This window comes from Podarcis gaigeae (assembly GCF_964106915.1).
Source record: "Podarcis gaigeae genome assembly, chromosome: 13".
Classification (NCBI taxonomy): Eukaryota; Metazoa; Chordata; class Lepidosauria; order Squamata; family Lacertidae; genus Podarcis; species Podarcis gaigeae.
Window position 1 is genome coordinate 45,341,232 of NC_139689.1, and position 22,031 is coordinate 45,363,262.

The 22,031-nt window shown below is 45.1% G+C and overlaps 1 protein-coding gene across 5 annotated transcripts in view; it reads left to right on the forward strand.

The window, feature by feature from the left end:
* KCNH6 (potassium voltage-gated channel subfamily H member 6) overlaps positions 1 to 22,031 on the forward strand; it is a 124,200-nt gene that overhangs the window by 90,559 nt on the left and 11,610 nt on the right. For all 5 annotated transcript variants that reach the window (XM_083709064.1, XM_083709068.1, XM_083709066.1 and 2 more), the window contains 4 exons: positions 8,076 to 8,501; positions 12,576 to 12,975; positions 14,090 to 14,289; positions 20,914 to 21,166. In XM_083709064.1, coding sequence (XP_083565190.1) covers positions 8,076 to 8,501; positions 12,576 to 12,975; positions 14,090 to 14,289; positions 20,914 to 21,166 — 1,279 coding nt within the window. The remainder of the gene's footprint in view (positions 1 to 8,075; positions 8,502 to 12,575; positions 12,976 to 14,089; positions 14,290 to 20,913; positions 21,167 to 22,031) is intronic.

The window sequence follows — 22,031 nt, forward strand, 5'->3', positions numbered from 1 at the left end:
AGGAGGAAGGAGTGGTACTGTGACATCAGATGCATTATGATGCTCCGGGTTGGATGCAGAGCTCGCATGAGAAAACATCCTGTCTTATGTTTGGGTTCTTAAATACCCATAGAATTATAGAGTTGGAAGGGACCCTGGGGGTCATCTCGTCCAAAACCCTGCAATGCAGGAATCTCAGTGCAAGTCCCCCATCCAATTCAAATCAAATCAAGTATCTTTATTGCGGTCCATAGACCCACAAAACAGTTTCAAAACAAGATACAGTTAAAACAACCAAGCAACAGGCGAAAGAGACCGAGGTAGTCATTTTGTTATGTCTAGAGCGGGGGTTGGCAAAGTTTTTGTGGCTTGGGCTGGTTCACGGTCCCGCAGATGCCGCGGTGGGCTGGAATGTGTGCACACACACACGCTATTTCCGGCGCTTCTTCTGGCGCGGAGGAGGTGTGTGCAGCTTCCCATTGGCTGAAGGAGCTTCCTGCAGCCAATGGGAAGCTGGCCAGTGTCGCAGAAGGCGGTCCCCACTCTGTGCCAGTTTAGCGCGGCGGACGGGAGCTGACTGAGCGGGCGGCGGGGGTCCCCAAGCGGGCACCGGGGGTCCATGGGCCGGCTAAACGACCTCCATGGGCCGCTTGTGACCCATGGGCCTTAGGTTGCCGACCTCTGGTCTAGATAGAGCATGATGGTCTTTGTTTCTTGCGACCTCCGAAAGAAACTTTGCCACGGTCAGTGTAATATCATTTAACCTATCCTCCAGAAGGTATTTAATATGGGAGTCTTCAGATTTTCCCAGCAAATTTGCTAGTAAGGGTTTGATCAGTTGATCCCTTGCTTGCTCATGCTGCCCACAATGCAGTAGGACATGGTTCATGCTGAGCTATCCACAGGGAAAGAGTCTGGTATGGTTTCAAATTGGATCGATTGCATGAACCCATGCAATCGATGTCTTTCCCTGTGGATAGATCAGTTGGTAGAGCTTGAGACTGTAATCTGAGGAACGTGGGTCCAAAGGATTCCTGCATCACAGGGGTTGGGCTAGATGACCCTCATGGTCCCTTCCAACTCTACAATTCTATTATTCAGCTATCAGGAGGTCTGCTGCTGAAACCTCCTTATTTCACACACTTTGTTATCATGACCATAGGCTGTCAGCAGAGTGTCCTGTAAAACCCATGATCTTCCAGACTAAGAGCACACTTTGCAGGGACCAGGCTGGACATCCTTGGCCAACTTCATTTTGAAAGGTTGGAATACAGCACTTTGGGATTAAGCTAACATTGCTTGTTGCTTCCTAGCAGCATGTTCTGTTCTGAGCTGCGCATTAACTCCCCGCTCATGCCATTTGCCATTGATTCATATTACACATAGCACATTATTTGAGGACAGTTCAGTAGAAATCTAACAGCGGCTGAAGAAGTGTGCATGCACACGAAAGCTCATACCAAGAACTAACTTAGTTGGTCTTTAAGGTGCTACTGGAAGGAATTTTTTTTTTGTAGCGGCTTATAAAATATTGTTGCATGCTGCCTCAGTCTTCAAACGGTGTGAGAGTCCTGGGTTCCAGGCACTTACCCAGGGTTCATGTTTCCTTTTGGAAATGAGGCACAGCAGAGACTGTGGTGTCTTTATGATATATGGTTTATTTACACACACCGGCTCCCTCGGCCAATAAAGCGAGATGAGCGCCGCAACCCCAGAGTCGGCCACAACTGGACCTAATGGTCAGGGGTCCCTTTACCTTTACCTTTACACACACGCAACCTGAGCCTATGATGGAGGGGTTTGCAGCATCAACCCCTCAAAATGGTCTTGTTTCTCCCATAGCCACAGCCTTGGATTCAAGCAGAGGTCAGCCATGGCTTGCTCTCTGCCTTTCCAGCTTGCTGCTTTCCCCCCTCCAGTTTCTAGCTCTCATAACTGCAAACTCTGCTCTAAACCCCAGCTTTTGCCCTGCCCACTAACTGAGCACAGAGCCCTCTTTCCTTTTGTTCTCTGAATGGCCCATCACCCAGGCAATTGCCTCAACAGGAAGCTAGCCTGGCTTATATATTAACATTTGCTGAATCCAGGGGTTCGGGAAGCTAGCCTGGCTTGGTTAGCTTCAAACACTTACTAGATCCAGGGATCTGAGGGGTTTGGCACCTACAAATTTATAACACTATATAGGGTGTTGATGCAGGCATTATAGGCCTACGGTAAAGTAAGAACCTGCATAATTACTTACATGGGTAAGTACACCATACACTTACATGGGTACATACACCATAAAAGCACATTTAAGTTATTAAAATGAGTAAGACCCTTTTTTCTTGATTGGAGTGTTCTGTCTTGACACCCCCACTTGTCAGAGCAGAGATGGACTTGCAAGGCATGGTACCCGATAGGTAGTAGCAGCTGTATAGGATGTGGAGGCAGTGGCATAGCTTGGAGAGGGGCAAAAGGGTGGTTTCCCTGGATGCAAAATTGTTAGAGGTGCAGAATTTCAGCACCCAGTGCTGCCTTAATACAGCTCCTCCATGTGAACCAGGAATTAACCTATCCAAACAATGGAACAACTCTTATTTTCATCTCTGTGGCTGTTGATCTCCTGGGTGACGCAGACGCCATTAGGCATACTCCAACTGTTTTCCTCCCTCCCACCCACCCCACTTCACACAGCCCCGGGCATTGGCAATCCATGCTATGTCATTGTGCGGATATGTGTACAAAATCCTCTGCCTACCTCAGCCAAGGGATTCCTCACCAGAAGAGGGCCAGGAGAAGCATGTCTTACATCAAGCCTGGGTCAGGCTACACATTGGGACAAGGGTCCTGCAACAACACTGCAACAAGGAGGGGCAGTTCACACCCAAGTTGAATTCTGCCTCTGACTTTGAGGCTGAATGGGTGCCCAGCCCGAGGGACAGGTCCTGTGTTAGATGGAGACCAGGCTCATCTGGAGATGTACCCAATTACAGGCAAGGACCCATCCAGATTAATGGTTTCCTCAGGAGTAAGTGTCGGAACTCCGCTCGGCCAAGCCAATAAGGCCTCATCTTCCGCCGAGCCGAGCCTTTGAAAACGCCTCTGACGTGTTTAATGACCTGAGCCTTTGATAAGGCCTCAAGCTCATTCTATCCAGCAGGGTTCCCAGCACAGGGAAGTGATGAGAGGTTTGGCTACATTGTAAAGAGTTTTATTTCTAAACTACGCAGAACAGAAAAGACATCCTCTCTCTATGAAAGTAGAGAGCAACCGAAACAAAGGGAACCAAGAAACCACTAACGTCACATCCCGTCTCCTTTTCCCGTAAGACAGGAAGGTCTCTGGAATGTAAACAGAGTCTTGTGACTCCACACAGCTGCTCAGTGATAAGAACAGAAACTAACAGTAAGGCCCTTCTCTCAAGGAGACATTTGGAAGGAAGGGAGCTGATAGTAGTCAGCTGAAGATGGGAATATGGCTGCAGCAGCTCCAGTTCAGAAACTCCAGGGCTGGACAAGCTGTGGAAGAGATGGCTGTGTATTAGCTCTCTCTGTGCCTGGCCTGACTTTGGACTGCTCGGTGATGCAGGTTGAGTGTGCTGGGGCTGTGTGTCCCCATCATGGGTTCACCGGCTCCCACCATGTGGCACCTGCGTATGAGTGCCCTCAATGGTGCAACCCCAGAATGACTGACACAGCAGCAGATGTGACAAGAGCCAGCTGTGTGGGAGTCATCCTCCACCCAAGCAAGCACTTTGAACTTCCTGGATAAGAAAATGGAAAGTTTTCACAAAGTTAGTTTGCTCCTTGACCTCACTCTTGTGTGTCTTCAAGCATTCATCAGTTTATTTCACTTGAAAGGGATGCAGGAGAAATATGGGGAAGTGAGGAGGAAGGGAGAACCAATGGCTGTTCTGCAAAAAGGGCATTATCCTTTCAGTTACGTTATTGATTTTTCAACATTTATAAACTGCCTTCTGTACCGATTCCAAGGCAGCTTGCCACCTTAAAAGACCATCAATAAACACAACACAGAACCAATAAAAACAAATTACAAGAAGGGCAGATTAAAATGCAGCCATGAAGTCAGTAAGCAGAACAGTTCTCAAGGCCCAGGTATCAATAACTCTCAGTGGCCTAGGTGAATAAATATGCTTTCAAGAGTTGGCAAACAAAAGTTCGTGCCCTCTTTATTCCCAGGCTTGGCAAACCCCCAGATTGCACCAAATACCTGGAGAAGTTCTGTGTTCTGCAACTTTTGAATGTGCTTTTTTGACAGAAAACGTCCTTGCTAGTATAAATACAGTGAGTGTGAAACTATTAGACATGAAGTTAAATGCATGATTGTATTTGAAGAAGTCTAGATTTTTGCAGTGCAAGAGAAGATGATCAGGATCAGGACCACAGTACATGATGAGAGGATTGAATACTTTTTCTTCCTGTCGTGGTCCCCATGAAAATCTACCCCACCCCAGTGACTTATTAGTCCTGGAAAGCAACTTTCCATTGGCACTTGTGGGGAAACCCATTGCCTCCCCTAGCCCCCATCTGGGCATCGGTCAGGATCCACTAATCCTGGATCCTTTCAACAGGATACCCTTAACCATGGAGGGGCAGGCAGAGGCTACAACCTCCCCTCCAACCAAGACTAGGCTTACCCAGTGCCTATCCGCCTTACAAAGTTGTGACGATTGCTTTGAGGTAGGCGAAAACCAAAATGGCAGTGCCAATTTGCCAGATGGGGAAAATTCCTGCCTGGCCCCTAAAACAAACGTTAAATAAGGTGGAGTTCTTGTTATTAAATATACCAAGGAAAAAGCACACCATTGAATACATGGAAACAGGGCCCTGTCCTGGTTTCTAATCCATAATTGATTTCTGACTTCTGCTCAATGATTGAAACTAAAACCTCCACGTCGAATCTGACTATGGACTAACATGAACTTATCTCTACTCATAAACTCGTATCTCTAATTCTGTAATGAATTATTGTGTTATACATATCTTTATGAGTTTGTGATCTCTGTTAGAGTTTGTCATCTCTATTTGAGTTTGTAATCCTTGTCAGGCCACATACTTTTGAATGGATTAGTTTTTGTTACTATTGACTATTGATTTGCGAGTATGGACCACTCCCACTATTGAAACTTGAGTTCTTGGTGTGCTTTTTTCTTGGTGTGCTTTTTTCTTGGCCCCTAAAACAGGCGACTGACTTTGCCCCTAGCAAGGTCGTACCATCCGCCAAAAAAACCCTAATCTGCAAGAGGGTGGGTGGAAGAACTGGCATGGCAAGAGAGAAGATGAAAGGCCCCACAGGACAGGGATTTATCCCATTATTGGTCAGTTGTTCCTGTGCCCAGGCCAGCGCCCCCAAATTCATGCCACCATTGATTGATTTGGCGGCAGGACGATGATCTTGTCTGCAATAGACCAGTTCACAGTGAAGGCCCAAGGCCCACCTGCAAAGCCACCTACCTAAGGAGTGGCAAACGGACTTGCAATCAATCAAACGCCTGCCAAGGAGATGTGGTAAAATGGAAGCCATTTTGAGGCATGCCTGAGTCAATCACCTGGCTGTTGGTCCAGGCTACAGACCTACAAAGCCTCAGGTGTGTTTGCATGTTTCCCCCCCCCCCCCAATTTTGTCTCATGAGAGACCATGGCTACCTTTTCTGTGCTGCGTCTTTGTTGTTCCACATTGCTAAGCTGCAGTTCTGTGCATGTGGTTGGATGGTACAGAAGAGTTCATATTCCCATCTTCCAGGAGTCAGATTTTAAACCAGATTGGGTTATTCTTCCCTAGTGAACTACCAATGTGATCACTGGAGCCAACATCTAGGGGCCAAGGTCTCTTCGGCACCATAAAATATTTGAGGGGGCCACCCCAAAGGTTTATGGGAATTGCCATTCAAATGTTGTGTGTCTTGTGATTGATTATGTGGGGCAGGGTTTACCTGGGCCCCACCAATGTTTTATTCAAGTTTTAGTCAGCAAACCTTTTCAGCAGGGGGCCAGTCCACTGTCCCTCAGACCTTGTGGGGGGCCGGAGTATATTTTCTTTGGGGTGGGGAATGAACAAATTCCTATGCCCCACAAATAACCCAGAGATGCATTTTAAATAAAAGGGCACGTTCTACTCAGGTAAAAAAATGCTGATTCCTGGACTGTCTGTGGGCTGGATTTAGAAGGCAATTGGGCTGGATCCGGCCCCCGGGCCTTAGTTTACCTACCCATGACTATCCTTTCCTGCTTTGTTCACCAGGACTCCCATCTCTTTTCCTTGCAAATGGTTTATTCCCTTCACACAGATACTTGGGTGTGTTCTTGTGCAGGTGGTGGGAAAAAGGAAGAGACTAACTAAATCCCACTTCCTGAAACAAGATGGAACCAAAATGCACCTGTCTTTCAATATTTACCCTTTTCCAAATTTTGGTACCCAGTTCTCCAACCACGTACAAAAAACGTGCATATTTTGTTCATAAAATATGGACATACAAAAGTGCATGTTGTTAGGGGAAATGGTTTGCAGACATGTGCATATGTGGAAAATTTGTGTACAAAACTGTGTATATTAGGGAAAACTCACTTGCTGGTGGATTTTCATGTGGAGTTCTTGTTGTTTTTAATTGCAAACTGATGTAGAAAAGTAGCAAACTGAACCGGAGATTGGGAAAAAGAGAAACTAACAGAGCCATCCATCGAGAGGGTGCAAACTGGCTTCCCTAGTTCCATTCAGGTGAATTTCCTGAGCAGTGATATTTGGGGTCATAGCCAGCAAAGGTCCTGAGGACTGGTATATGGCAGAAAGTTGCTGGGGAAGCTGCAGGGGTGACTGTTGGTGTCTCTGTGTTAGTTTTTGTGACTAATGACGTCTTTGTGCCTTTGAGTTTGCTACTGGAAGAAAATAGGTCAGATCACAACCGCCATGTGGTTATGGTAGCAGCTGTGGTACTGGGACCAAAAGATGGATCTACTAATCTGGCTTGGGGTGGATGGCTGCAGGAACATACCCAGGGGTTGGCTAGGTTGATCCCCACCAAAGGCGCAGGCCAAGGGGGCAAAAATATATTTCTGGGTGGCTGTTCTTCTAATAGGTAAAAAGAAAAAGGTAAAGGACCCCTGGATGGTTAAGTCCCGTCAAAGGCGACTATGGGGTTGCTTTCAGGCTTTCAGGCCGAGGGAGACGGTGTTTGTCCATAGAAAGCTTTCTAGGTCATGTGGCCAGCATGACTAAACCGCTTCTAGTGCAACAGGACACCGTGACAAAAACCAGAGCGCATTCCTGCTGCAGTGGTACCTATTTATTTACTCTCACTGGCATTCTTTTGTACTGCTAGGTTGGCAGGAGCTGGGACAGAGCAAGGGAGCTCACCCCACCGTGGGGATTCTGCTGGGTGCCCTTGGGCCAGTCACACTTCTTTGAAGTCTCTCAGCCCCACTCGCCCCACAGAGTGTTTGTTGTGGGGGAGGAAGGGAAAGGAGAATGTTAGCTGCTTTGAGACTCCTTCGGGTAGTGATAAAGCGGGATATTAAATCCAAACTCTTCTTCTCTTCTTCTAAATGTTAGAATGGAAAATAAGATTTTTTTTATTTTAAAAAAATGGTGAAGAAGCAGTCCATTCTTAGGGCCCTCACAGACATTCTTATGGCCCTTTTCTACACACAGACACATACTTCGTTGCTGTTTCCCAGTATTTGCTCTTGATCTACAAATGTATGTCAGATTCCAAAGACTGGAACACACTCACACACCCAGTGCAGGACACAGAAACTGTTGTTGTTGTTTAGTCGTTTAGTCGTGTCCGACCCTTCGTGACCCCATGGACCAGAGCACGCCAGGACAGAAACTGTACTACGGTGCAAATGTGCCTGTTTTATATGGATCCTCACAGCTGCCCTCTATAGTTCACATCACTCACTGATGAGCATTCAACCGTGGAACAGTCTCCCTCAGGAGGTTGTGGACTCTCCTTCCTTAAGCAGAAGTTGGATGGCCAGCTGTCCTAGATGCCTTAGCTGAGATTCCTGCATTGCAGGAGGTTGGAATCTATGACCCTCGGGGTCCCTCCCAATCCTACAATTCTATGATTCTGTGATGTCTGTTTTTCCTGGCAGGTCCTGTCCCTGGGAGCCGATGTCCTCCCTGAGTACAAGCTGCAGGCACCCCGCATCCACCGATGGACCATTCTGCACTACAGCCCCTTCAAGGCCGTGTGGGACTGGCTCATCCTCCTGCTGGTCATCTACACGGCCGTTTTCACACCCTACTCTGCCGCCTTCCTGCTGAACGAAGAGCAGGAGGAGAATCGCTCAGACTGCGGCTACTCATGCGATCCACTCTACATCATTGACCTCATTGTAGACATCATGTTTATCGTTGACATCATCATCAACTTCCGCACCACTTATGTCAATATCAACGATGAGGTAGTAAGCCACCCAGCAAAGATCGCCATCCACTACTTCAAAGGCTGGTTTCTCATCGACATGGTGGCTGCCATCCCCTTCGACTTGCTCATCTTCCGCTCTGGATCAGATGAGGTAAGGCGGACAGCGGTTTTATTCATCCACACTATTTTGCCTTCACATTTTGGAGAAAAGTTGGGTGCACACACTGGAACTGTGAAGGACTGTTGTTCTTAGAGAGATGTCCCTATACTTAGGGGGTGGGACAGAGCTGGCTGTACACATATACCCCGTGGATCTTTAGGGGGATCACAGAAATCTTGTGTGGAAAGGAGCTCTTGTTTGTCAAGAGTTCTCTAGGCTTCAACATGAAGGGCACCTAACACACTTACAGCTCAGGTTACATACGCTTCAGGCTACATACGCTTCAGGTTACACACTCCGCTAATCCAGAAATAGTGCTTCAGGTTAAGAACTTTGCTTCAGGATGAGAACAGAAATTGTGCTCCGGTGGCGCAGTGGCAGCAGGAGGCCCCATTAGCTAAAGTGGTACAGTTTCAGTTTCAGGTTAAGAATGGACCTCTGGAACAAATTAACCCAAGGTACCACTGTACTTTACTTTTTAAAATAAATTTTGTAAAAATTATAATTATTTACAAAGATTATTATCAAATATCTTTTTTGTCCAGACTAAAACAATAATGTAGATAAAACAGAGATCCAGGGGAAAAGAAAGAAAAAAAGAAGGGGGGGAGAGAAAGAGATAGAGATAGAAGAAGGATTTAAAGAGAGAGAGAAAGAAATAAACTATAGATTCTTTCTCTGTCAGCTGTATATAAACATTAGTCAACGCATGCCATTATTACTTTTCCTTTTTCACGCAAAAAGTCTATGAGAGGTTTCCAATCTTTAGTAAATGTTGACAATGACTTTTCTTCGATTAAACATGCCATTCTTGCCATCTCAGCTAAGCCTAATAATTTCAGTAACCATTCCTCCATGGTTGGTAACGATGAGTCTTTCTATCTTTGTGCATATAAAACTCTCACCACCGTAATCACATATTGTAAAGGTAAAGGTACACCTGACCGTTAGGTCCAGTTGTGGCCGACTCTGGGGTTGCGGCGCTCATCTCGCTTTATTGGCCAAGGAAGCCGGCCTACAGCTTCCGGGTCATGTGGCCAGCATAACTAAGCCGCTTCTGGCGAACCAGAGCAGCAATTTACCTTCCTGCCGGAGTGGTACCTATTTATCTACTTGCACTTTGACGTGCTTTCAAACTTCTAGGTTGGCAGGAGCAGGGACCAAGCAACGGGAGCTCACCCCGTCACGGGGATTTGAACCGCTGACCTTCTGATCGGCAAGCCTTGGCTCTGTGGTTTAGACCACAGCGCCACCCATGTCCTTAAATACATACTGTACAGCAATCCAAATTCCCAGATCCATTGGCTGGAGGGGAATAGGATGTGGCAGGAGTGCCTCTCTTCCAATGGAGAAGAGCTTCACAAGTGAGGAGACGTGGAAGTTCCTGATATCCTCATACAAATAACATTGTGCAGCCTCCACATATTGTGTCTTTATCAGCAAGAGCTGGCATTAGACGCTGGAACATGGCACTCTGGGGGTGGGGCAGAGGCAGGACCAAGCTGCCTCTAATCATCTAATAGGCCCCAGTTGGTCTCATCACCAGCAATTCCAGCTTGGAGATGGTAGAGTTAATCCCTCATCCCCCAGTGGTTTCAAGGGGGAAATTTTACAAAGCAGAGATCCATTGGGACAGGTCCCCATTTCCTGCCCTGGCCAACATGGAAAAATAGGGCTTTGGAAGTGATGGTCAATGCACAACTTCACTCGCCGCTGCCACCATGCTGAGGAATGCTCTGCTGCCAACTAGCTATATTTATATAAGGCCATCCAATGACATTTTTTTTCTCTAAGGGGCTCAAAAACATAAAATGACATGATAAAATTAAAACGCAGGTCCAATAGCTGAATATCAACACCATAACTTGCAGCCTAAATATTTGCAATAGAGAGGAGAGCAAAACCAGATGAGAAAATAATTACAAAATGGCAAAAACAGGTACAGTGGTACCTCGGGTTACATACACTTCAGGTTACATACGCTTCAGGTTACAGACTCCACTAACCTAGAACGTTAGCTGACTGCCGCAGGAACGTATTGGCTGGTGTCAATTCCCCCAACTACCTGTTTTAAATTTATTTTTATTGCATATTTAAGAATCTTTTCTTGTCTTTTTTAAAGGTCCCTTAGGCTTGAAACTAACAAAACCAGAAACTTCCCATCCAGTATACAGTGGTACCTCGGGTTACATACGCTTCAGGTTACAGACTCTGCTAACCCAGAAATAGTACCTCGGGTTAAGAACTTTGCTTCAGGGTGAGAACAGAAATCGTGCTCCAGTGGCGTGGCAGCAGTGGGAGGCCCCATTAGCTAAAGTGGTCTTCAGGTTAAGAACAGTTTCAGGTTAAGAACAGATGAATTAAGTACTTAACCCGAGGTACCACTGTATGTCTGTTTTTAAAGGCCCTGAGAGAATGACAGAAGTTTCCCCCTGGTGCCAGAATGGCCAGAGAGGCATTCCACAAGTGGGGAGGGGGGGACCTTCTTTCTCTATTGAGAAAGAAGGCACTTATCCTGTTAGCCACCTACTTCACTTCACTTTGGTGGGGGGGGGGATCCGACACAGACCCCCTGAAAAGAGTTTGGGAGCAAGGTTTGGGCAGCCCTATATGCAGGAGAATGCATATTTTCAGGTATCCTGTTCCCAAAGTCAGCAGCGTAGCGTTGGCCGCACCAGGCGCAACATCTGGGGGTTAGGGTTAGGGGGCGCAAATCCACGGGTTAGGGGGCGCAAATTACTTGCCTTGCCCCGGGTGCTGACAACCCATGCTACGCCACTGCCCAAAATCACATGCCAGTTATATCAGTAGAAGAAAGCGGCTTTCAATCATCCACACTGCTGTGCTTACCTGGAGGACGAGGGGAAGGGGCTAAAATGCGGGGAGGTCAGCATGGTGTGGGCACATCAGCAGGAGTACTGGATTGGTGGTCCGTCCGTCCGTCCCCCCCCCCCCGCTTTGCCCTTCCCCATCTCCCTCCAGCTAAACATGGCAATGTGTCCGGCAGGAGGTCAGGAGTGTGGTCCTATGGTCTGTGGACAGGACTAGCAAAGCCTTTGGGGACCTCTGGAACCTGTAAATGGTTTCAGGCAGAAAGACCAGAATTCCGTGAAAATCTGGCACCGTTTTTTTAAAAATGTAAGTTTATCCATGGTTGTTGTGTGTGGTTTTTCCCGTGTTGGAAAGAGCCCCAAAACTCCCAAAAGTGTAGATTTGGGGTTCAAGAAGTGGGTTGCAGGAGTTTCATAATAAAATCTGCACACAGGTGCATTAAGAAATGGAGGGGAAATAAATGAAGTGGGGCTTATAATACACTTCACTTTAGGAGAAAGAAAACACCACAGTGACCGTAGAGTTTCTGGGGGGTTTTCAATTTTTTTTAATTAATTTTCCACATTTATAACAAGTATAACATATGAAAAACATAAAACAAAACATCTTACAATACTAAAAGAAAAAGAAAAAAGAATATAAACAGTGATTACCGGTACTTCCAAAATCCAAGTTAACTTTCATTGTAGTCTGACTTCGCGATTCCCCCCTAACTGAATTTCATTGACCTCCTTTGTAACAGTTCCCTAAAATCCTCTTTCTAATACAATTAACTCCTTTAACTAACTACCTTCATCTCTTTTCTTTTTTAACTTAAATCCATATTACTATACAACGTTCTTGTTTCAGTCCTAGGCCTATCAGATACTTTCAAGTATCTTCTAATTATCTTATATTACAATATTTAACTAAATAGTCTTTAAATTTCTTCCAATCTTCTTGGTACTCCTCTTCTTTCTGATTGCGGATTCTTCCGGTCAGGTCAGCCAGCTCCAAAAACTCCAACATCTTCATCTGCCATTCTTCTGAAGTAATGGTTTCTGTTTTGGTGTAGTCATGGCGCTTCTTGCATTACAGTTTTCAGATTCAACACCTTCCTGTCACTCTCACACTTTTTGTTTTTTTAATTGCAAATAGTGTTCAAATGTCTTGTTACTCTTCTTTCTTTCTTTCTTTCTTTCTTTCTTTCTTTCTTTCTTTCTTTCTTTCTTTCTTCATTCATCCCTTCTCCAGACAACCACCTTGATAGGGTTGCTGAAGACAGCGCGACTCTTGCGCCTGGTGAGAGTTGCCCGCAAGCTGGACCGCTATTCCGAGTACGGGGCCGCTGTGCTCTTCCTGCTCATGTGCACTTTTGCCCTCATCGCCCACTGGCTGGCCTGCATCTGGTACGCAATTGGCAACGTGGAGCGGCCCTACATGGAGCATAAGATTGGGTGGCTGGACAACCTTGGCGACCAGATCGGCAAGCGCTACAACGACAGCGACCTCTCTTCTGGCCCCTCCATCAAGGACAAATATGTGACAGCCCTATACTTCACCTTCAGTAGCCTCACCAGCGTGGGCTTTGGCAATGTCTCTCCCAACACCAACTCCGAGAAGATCTTCTCCATCTGTGTCATGCTGATTGGGTGTAAGTGCTTCTGAGCCCTTCCCTTGACCCAAGGGTGACGGAGGATTTTCCTGCCTGGGTCACATTCCTTTCTGAATATAAATTTTACCTGCTCCCAGTAGACTTTCCATCTGAGAAATCAAGAGTCACTGTAAGAAGTTAAGGACTTATCCCAGCCAGGCAAAAAAGATTTCTGAATTAGCATATGCATATATCTACACATGGGACACGGGTGGCGCTGTGGGTTAAACCACAGAGCCTAGGGCTTGCTGATCAGAAGGTGGTGGTTCGAATCCTCGTGACGGGGTGAGCTCCCGTTGCTCGGTCCCTGCTCCTGCCAACCTAGCAGTTCGAAAGCACGTCAAAGTGCAAGTAGATAAATAGGTACCGCTCCGGTGGGAAGGTAAACGCCGTTTCTGTGCGCTGCTCTGGTTCACCAGAAGCGGCTTGGTCATGCTGGCCACATGACCCAGAAGCTGTATGCCGGCTCCCTCGGCCAATAAAGCGAGATGAGCGCCGCAACCCCAGAGTCGGTCACGACTGGACCTAATGGTCAGGGGTCCCTTTACCTTTATATCTACACATAGCAATTGTTATGCAAATCTGTGCCTTTTCCCCCCTCCCCGTTACCTTTTGGTGATGAACAAGGGACCAATAACTCTCTCCAAACATCTCTGATGAAGCTTTGGTGCAGAAGTAGCCAGTACTCTCCAGATGTTATAGGGCTACAGGGTCCATCATCCCTGAGCATTGGTTATGCTGGATGGGGCTTCAACAACATCTGGAGGGGAACAGGTTTTCCAGCTCTGCCTTACGTTAATAGTAGACATTTGAGATGGTGGAAGTTGGTTACCCTTGGTTTAGGCTTCCAGATCAGGCAACATGGCACCCAAACAAACATGAACACTGAGTACTTCAATCTTTAAAAAAATGATCCACCATCTCTCTTAGTGTTCACAAGTGATCTGATGAATCTGTGAGTGCTCAGGGCAGTGTCATCAGTAAAATATTGTAGGCCATATGTGTGCCTACAATGCATGTTGAGGTGGGGCTTAAACACTTCACACTCGGGTACCGCCATCCCAAAGAATGGTCCCTTCGCCCCTTAATGCTTACCCATGTCCTCTTGTTTCAGCTCTCATGTACGCCAGCATTTTTGGCAATGTCTCTGCCATCATACAGCGCCTGTACTCGGGCACGGCTCGCTACCATACCCAGATGCTGAGGGTGAAGGAATTCATCCGCTTCCACCAAATCCCGAACCCGCTGCGCCAGCGGCTTGAGGAGTATTTCCAGCATGCTTGGTCCTACACCAATGGAATCGACATGAATGCGGTGAGTCAGAGATGATGTAGGTCGTGTAGCAAAGACCTGGCCTTGGAGATGAGAGATGGTTAGCTATGTAACTGGACAGCTCAATAGACAGCCTAAGATAGCTAGGTAGATAGGTTTCTGCAAATTTCAGAATACACCTGGATTTTACCCGGGTTCCTTTCTTCACAAGATTGGCCAGAACTCCTTGGCTGTCCAGTCTGCCTCCCAAAGATCTCATAAAGTATATTCTCATAAAGTGTAATACTTGACAGCCAGGGCAGAAAATCCTCACAAGATGGACAGCAAAAAAATAAAGCAATATTTATTCATCAGTCAAAAACAGAAGACTGTGTGTGGTGGGGTGTCTTCTGTGGTTTGGTGTTGAGAAGAGGAATTTTTTACATTTCCACCCTGCTTTTTCACTTCAGAGAAAGCACCCCAAGGCAGCTAAGGGGCAAATGTTTGGTCTCAGAGATTGCCACTTCAAGGACTGTGTTGTAAATTGTTGTACATTTATGCATGCAAATCAGATACGCTTGTTGACCCTTAAAAGATGAAGAAGTCTGGCAATAGCATCCAAAGTACAATCCTACGTGTGTCTACTAAAAAGTAAGCCACGTTGTGTTTGCTTATTTGCTTTAAGCATTTTTATGCTGCTCTTCAATCAAAAAAAGACCCCCAGGGCAGCTTACAGACCAATGAACCAAAAAGAAAGAAAATGAAAGAAAGACAGTCCCTACCCTGAGGCCTACAATAAAAAGGCATGGGGCAAAATTTAAAAAGAGAGGAGGAAAGACGAGGAAAAACACAAACTCCATAACACTAGTTCTGAAAGCTCCAAAGTTGTTACAATGGCCAGCTGGGATGAAAACTGATCCAATGGCCTACTCAGTTAGAATTCTTTCCAGCTTTTGTAGGACAGAAGATTTAAAATACTGTATACATTATTTTTTGTTCCGCATATTTTTTTTCTTGTTTTCCTCCTCTAAAAATATTATTATACATTATTTAATACAAAAATTTATAAAAAGTGCATACGACAAGCACCATCTTAGAAAGCGTTCACCCTTCCCTTCTACAGGTATGCGTCTTACAACATAAATCTTGTGTGCAAAATTGGCAGATCAGTTAATCAACTAAAACTCGTGTACTCAATCCGTTAAAAATCATTTCATCGAATTGCAGTTCTCCCATTTTTTAATAAATAAAATAAAAATAAGTTACAAAGGAATTCTTATTAAACTGTTTTTCTATCGGATGTAAATTGGAAGTTTAGAAACAATGGAATCTGCACGTGTCCTAAAACCTTTAAAAGGTTGCGTTTGTACTCATTGTAGGGAACTATGTTGTAGTTCATATGTGTTTTGTATGGATCGAGGCTGAATTTGGAGGCCGTTTGCCTACAAAACTGCCTTGATACCTGGTCAGCCTTTATTGTGTAAGCATTGTGTTTGGCAGCCACATACTAATGTCTGAAATGGTGTGTGAAGTAAGATGCAAGATGGTTTCAGTATGTGTGGAACTCAGCCCAGATCATAGCTGTCAACCGTCCCTTATTTGGCGGGAAACTCCCTTATCCCTTATCCGTGTCCTGCTGCTGTCCCTTACTGATGATGTCCCTTAAATTTCCCGGGTTTCATGCTCTCCCAGCTCGGGAGGGAAGCAGCAGCTCGGGGTCCTCCACCGTGCGAGAGAGCGCGCACACGAGCTGTCGCGTCTCTGTCTCTCCCTTTTCCCCCTCAGGGGTGCGTCGTGAAGAGACGGGTGGCGGGCAGGCAGCCCCTCTCTTGTGAGACTTCCGCCACGCTGCCAGGGGAAGCCGGAGGCGGAGGCGGCTGAGGAGGCGGCCTGAGGGAGGAGGAAGAGGAGGGGATGGAGAGGGACGCAGAAGGGCAGCGCTTCAGCGGCCGTGGCAGCGCTGCAAACGCTTCATGCTGGGCTTGCGGGCGGCATGGGCAAGAGTCTCTCTCCCTCCCTCTCTCTCGGGCGGGGAAGAGCCAATGGAACTCCTCACGCCAGGACAGCAGCAGCCCCAACGTGCTGCTTAGCATCCCCTCCAACCAGTGCAGCATCTTAATTTATTGATTTCCCCCTCTGCATCCCTTTCATAACTCTATTTTTATTAATCATTTGTCCATCCATAGTTCAAATTTTTACTACAAGTTTTCTGTCAATCCTACCAATGTATGTAACTCTTGACAATAGCTTTTCAAATAAATTATAAACTTTCCCCATTCTTTATTAAAGAGGTCCTCTTCCTGGTTTCTAATTCTGCCTGTAAGCTTTGCCATCTCGATGTCGTTCATTAGTTTTGTCTGCCACTCTTCTTCGGTTGGAGTTGTAGACCCTTAGGATCATGTAGCCCAACCCCCTGCAAAACACAGTCAGTCGCAGCCAAAGCAGCATGGCTCCATCAGTGGTGGATTGATGTATAAGCTAAGCAAAATCCCTTATTTTGGCTGCTGATCCCTTATTTTCGAGGCTGCTGGTCCCTTATTTTCAAATCTGTAAGTTGACAGCTATGGCCCAGATCTATTCAGTCTATATGCTAACTACGTACACATTGATTGTCTCAATTGGCATGAAACGTAACAAGATGGATATTGGCAACAAACAAAATAAATAGTGCTGGAAGCAAACCGGGGCTGAGGACTAAGTAGGCATCTTCATCCTCCCATTGTGGCTGCAAATCCTAGCCAGAGAAACATAATTTGAGGGGACCCTAAAGTGATGGTAAGAGTCCCCCGGTCAAGCAGACATGCCTTGTTGAGCCAGTTCGCAAGGAATGACATTGAGGTGGAAACCTAAAGGCTATAATTCTAAGCTGGGTCTGTTTTTTCCTGGGTGTGAGGAAGAGGCTCCAAAGCCCTATTGATCCAGCTTTTCCTCCACATGGCTGGTTGCTAAGCAAAAACTGAATAGGATGGTGCCTAAATAAACTTCAATCCATTTTAATTAGTCTGTTGGGAAAGGGAGTGAAGGGGATCAATAGCAAAGCGCAAAGTAGCGTTTGAAGAGGAAGCCTTCACTATACATCCCTTGAAGGAAGGCAGAGCAGTTCTCACTTGGTGGTGGTGGGGACTTTCCACGTTACAACCTAAGGCAGCCTTCCCCAACTTGGTGCCCCCACTTCAAATGTTTAGGGCTACAAATCCCAGCAGTTCCAGATACTACAATCTTGCTAGTTGGGGTGGCTGTCTAGAACTGTAGTCCAGAACATCTGGAAAGAACAAGGAGTGCATTCATCGCCAATATGGAGCAAAGGAGATCCCCTGTAATAATGCCAACTGCATTTTTTTTTAAAAAAAATATTTTTATTAGCAATTTCAACATAACAAATTATCAAACCAAATAATCGCATACATTATCTCCCCTCCTTCCCCCCACCCTCGCTCCTCCCCCCACCAGAGACTTCCCTCAGCTACACTTTGATTTCTCAGCACATATTATTCTCTGCATGTTATAAAATTGTACATATCCTTACATTATCTATCTAACATAGATAATAAATTTGTGTGTGTTTATTCAAAACCTGCCAAGGAATCCAGTTCAATTTGTTGTCTTTTTAGGTAATTTGTAAAAAGCTCCCATTCTTCCTTAAAGTCACAGTTGTCCTTGTTCTGCAATTTATAGGTCAATTTAGCCAACTCTGCATAGCTCATCAATTTTTCTTGCTGCTGTTCTTTCGTTGGGATTTCCTCATTCTTCCATCCTTGTGCTATCAAGACTCTTGCCTCAGTTGTAGCATACATAAATAAGTTCTTTTTTTTCCTTGGCAGGTCTTGTCCTAAAATCCCTAACAAAAATTCTTCTGTTTTTTTTACAATTGTCATTTTAAACATTTTTTTTCCAATTCATTATATATCATTTCACTTTTTTTAAAAAAACTTCTCTACATTCCCACCACATTCCCATAAAGCTGTGGGATAAACCTTGAGTTATGACTTCCAAATGTATGATTTAAGTGGGGGAAAGCAGCGATGTTTAAATTTGCCAGAATCACTCTGCACTTTATTTTGCAGCATTTTTTGAATGAACTAATCTGGATTGTTGTGTGTGTGTTTGTTGCAGTTGTTTTCAGGTGTGTGTGTGTGTGTGTGTGTGTGTGTACACACCTAGAAGGCACCAGGTTGGGGAGGACCGCTTTAAAACAAACTCTTGGAAAACTGACTAAACCGAAAACCTTAATTCCAGTTTGCTACTCAATTATGCCCCTCCCCCTGCAATCCACGGATTGTCAAGATGAACCATATGCATCCATCTTTGTCAATATTGCTCAGAGATCTCTATCAGAATTAAATAAGTTGTAAAACTGTAGCTGCCGGGCCCTTTCCATATACTGCAGAAACTGGTTTGCTGAAATAGCGAGGGATAGCACAGATTTGGAGGGTGCTTGGAATTTGTTTGCGACAATTAAAATTGAAACCACAAAAATAATTTCATGCAGTGCATTCTTGGTCTGAGGGAACTCATTGCAATAAGACATAGCAATGAGCAAGAAATATAACTTGGCTCAGAAGAGGTCAAGACAAAAATAATTATTAACAGAAAACTAGGGCAGACAGCCCTTTCTCCTTTGTTTCAGTGATCCTTAATAATAATTTTTTTTTTTAAACCACACCGGAATGGCTACCTATTGATATAGACTCCTTTCCTCAATTATATTTTCCTGCCCTTGGGTTCCAGGCTCAAGGAAGTTTTGAAGGCAGCCCTGTATCGGGAAGTTTTAAACGTTTGATGTTTTATTATGTTTTTATATTCTGCTGGAAGCCACCCAGAGTGTCTGAGGAAACCGAGCCAGATTGGTGGGGTATAAATAAGAACATCATCATCATCATCATCATTATTATTATTATTTCCAGCTCTTAGGCAAGACATGTGCCATTTCTAACATCCACAATGGATATTTGAGCCTTGGCAGTCTGTGCTAGTTAGAATCATATATCTGTAGAGTTGGAAAAGACCATGCAATGCAAGTATCCTTTGCCCGATGTGGGGCTCAAACCGACAGCCCTGATATTAAGAGTCTGATGCTCTTCCTGCCGAACAAATCCTATAATCCCCAATGGACAAGCCAGAAAGATATGCAACAGACAGGGGAAATATGCATGCCCATATATAATACACAACAACCAATAAAAAACAGCCCACTTTTAAAAGCCCATAAAAATTGATGTTCCCATATAATATGCATCTATCCATGCCAGCAAGATCCGTACAAATACTCCAGGGCAGCTGTTATGAGAATTATAAGGTCTAAGATATAAAATAAACGTTCATAAATGTACCAGGGAAACACATACATAAATATATAAACCACATGTCTGAAACGTTACAGGAACAGTCTTAAAGCCATTTTGACTCTTTCAGTGACCTCAAACATTCCTCTGCAGTTTGGATGGAAATGGGAAAAGCCTCTCCATTGTCTCTGTGCTCACAAATCCTGCCTTAAGGGCACATTTGGGTATGAATAGGGTGAGCCTGTGACCTGGACTCAGGAATTAAATATTTATCATCACAATAGAATGGCCAGGCTGACCAGGTAAACCCATTAACAGGTTTGCTGCCAGACAGGATTCTGCTGTAGACTGCCCCTTCTATGATGTATGTATGATGTATTGGGGGTGGTCTTGAGCTACAGGGTGGCAATTTCAAGTCTATATAAGGGCTTGTGCACTGTTGTTCTGGGTTCCTCCTCTCTCTTGCAAGGGGAGATGAGCACCCTGTTGCAACAGTTTAATAAAGACCATGCTTACTAGCTGTTTTGCTTCTCAATATTCTCTGGTTGGCGTCTGTTATTTTCTCCTACCGATAATCTACATAAGGACTCTATATGGGCTCTTCACTACCCCATAAGGGAAAAGGAGCAGTTTTTTCTTATAACAGTAGTTAAGTCAAATTCCTTCATAATGGCTACCTTTGCTTCATTTATTTATTCTCTGAAGAAACATTTTGATCAAAAGCTGGAAATCTAGGGGTGTAGGAAGAGAATATAAAAAGACAGATGATTGGCAAGCAAACATTTGGCATGTGCCTCAGCAGAACAGTTTGGGAACGTCTCTGTGCTCTCATGAAAAGCCTTTGCCTTAGTTAATTAAAGGTAAAAGGAACCCTGACCAGTAGGTGCAGTCGTGACCGACTCTGGGGTTGCGGCGCTCATCTCACTTTATTGGCCGAGGGAGCCGGCATACAGCTTCCGGGTCATGTGGCCAGCATGACTAAGCCGCTTCCGGCGAACCAGAGCAGTGCATGGATACGCTGTTTACCTTCCCTCCGGAGCTGAACCTATTTATCTACCTGCACTTTGACGTGCTTTCGAACAGCTAGGTTGGCAGGAGCAGGGACCGAGCAACGGGAGCTCATCCCATTGTGGGGATTCGAACCGCTGACCTTCTAATCAGCAAGTCCTAGGCTCTGTGGTTTAACCCACAGCGCCACTCGCATACCTTCTGCCTTAGTTCATTACAGATCAGCATTTCAAAAACAGGCTTCCACCTTAATTTTATCCGTTTATATACTGCAAGTTGAATCAATTCCTGCACAGGGCATGGTTGTGGGATAAGATGGAGTGGTGAGAAGAGAGAGACAGCATCCCCTTTCATAGATCCCACCCACTCACATAGGCCTGCTTTCATTCCCGCTCAGGTGCTGAAAGGCTTCCCCGACTGCCTGCAAGCTGATATCTGCCTCCATCTCAACCGCACCCTGCTCCAAAACTGCAAGGCCTTCCGAGGAGCTAGCAAAGGCTGCCTGCGGGCCTTGGCCATGAAATTCAAGACAACCCATGCACCACCTGGGGATACACTGGTACATTATGGAGATGTCCTCACCACTCTCTATTTCATCTCGCGAGGCTCCATCGAGATCCTCAAGGAGGACATTGTGGTGGCCATCCTAGGTAAAAGAATTCTCTCTGGGAAGGGTGGGCTGGAAGGTCTGTTCATTTGTAGGAAGCAGTGGTTGCTTCCGGAGGGCCTGTAAGACAGAGTTGTTCCACCTTTGGCTTGGAATCAATTTGATTCCCTGCCCCTCTTTCTTTCCTCTTTCCTTTCTCCTTCTGTGTTGGAACTCCTATTTGGGGACTTCCCTGGCTTTTTTCTGGCCCATGTAGGACCAGTCTGGATAGTTAGCCTTGGTGAAGACTTGACGTTTTCATCCCCCCAAAAGTTTTTGATTTGAGTTTCCACTGAAATGAGGCTGCATTTTAATGTTTTAATGTTGTATTTTAATCTTGTTTTTTAAGCTGTATTTCAACCCATTGTTTTTATACCTGGTGTTATCCGCCCTGAGCCCAGTCTTGGCTGGGGAGGGCGGGGTATAAATGAAATTATTATTATTATTATTATTATTATTATTATTATTATTATTATCATAGAACTATAGATTTGTTTCGTAGTCTTTATTATACATCAATTTACATAAAACTTAAACAATACACTTCAATATACCATACATACAGTACATACACTACCTACATACATACCCAACGTAGACACACCATAAAAATTAGACTTTTTCCCATTGTGCTGTATTACAGTTTGTTAATCTGTACACATTTCATTTTTGTTATTCTACTCCCCCCCCCCTTCTTTTTATGCAGACAAAATTTGCTATACATTTTCTTTGTTTTCAAGGTTCTATATCTGTCAGGAGATTTACATTCTCCATGTGATTTTTAAGATATTCTTAAGAAAAAAATACTTTAAAACTTAGAACTGTAAAATTGGAAGGGGTCATGAGGGCGATCTAATCCAACCTCCTGC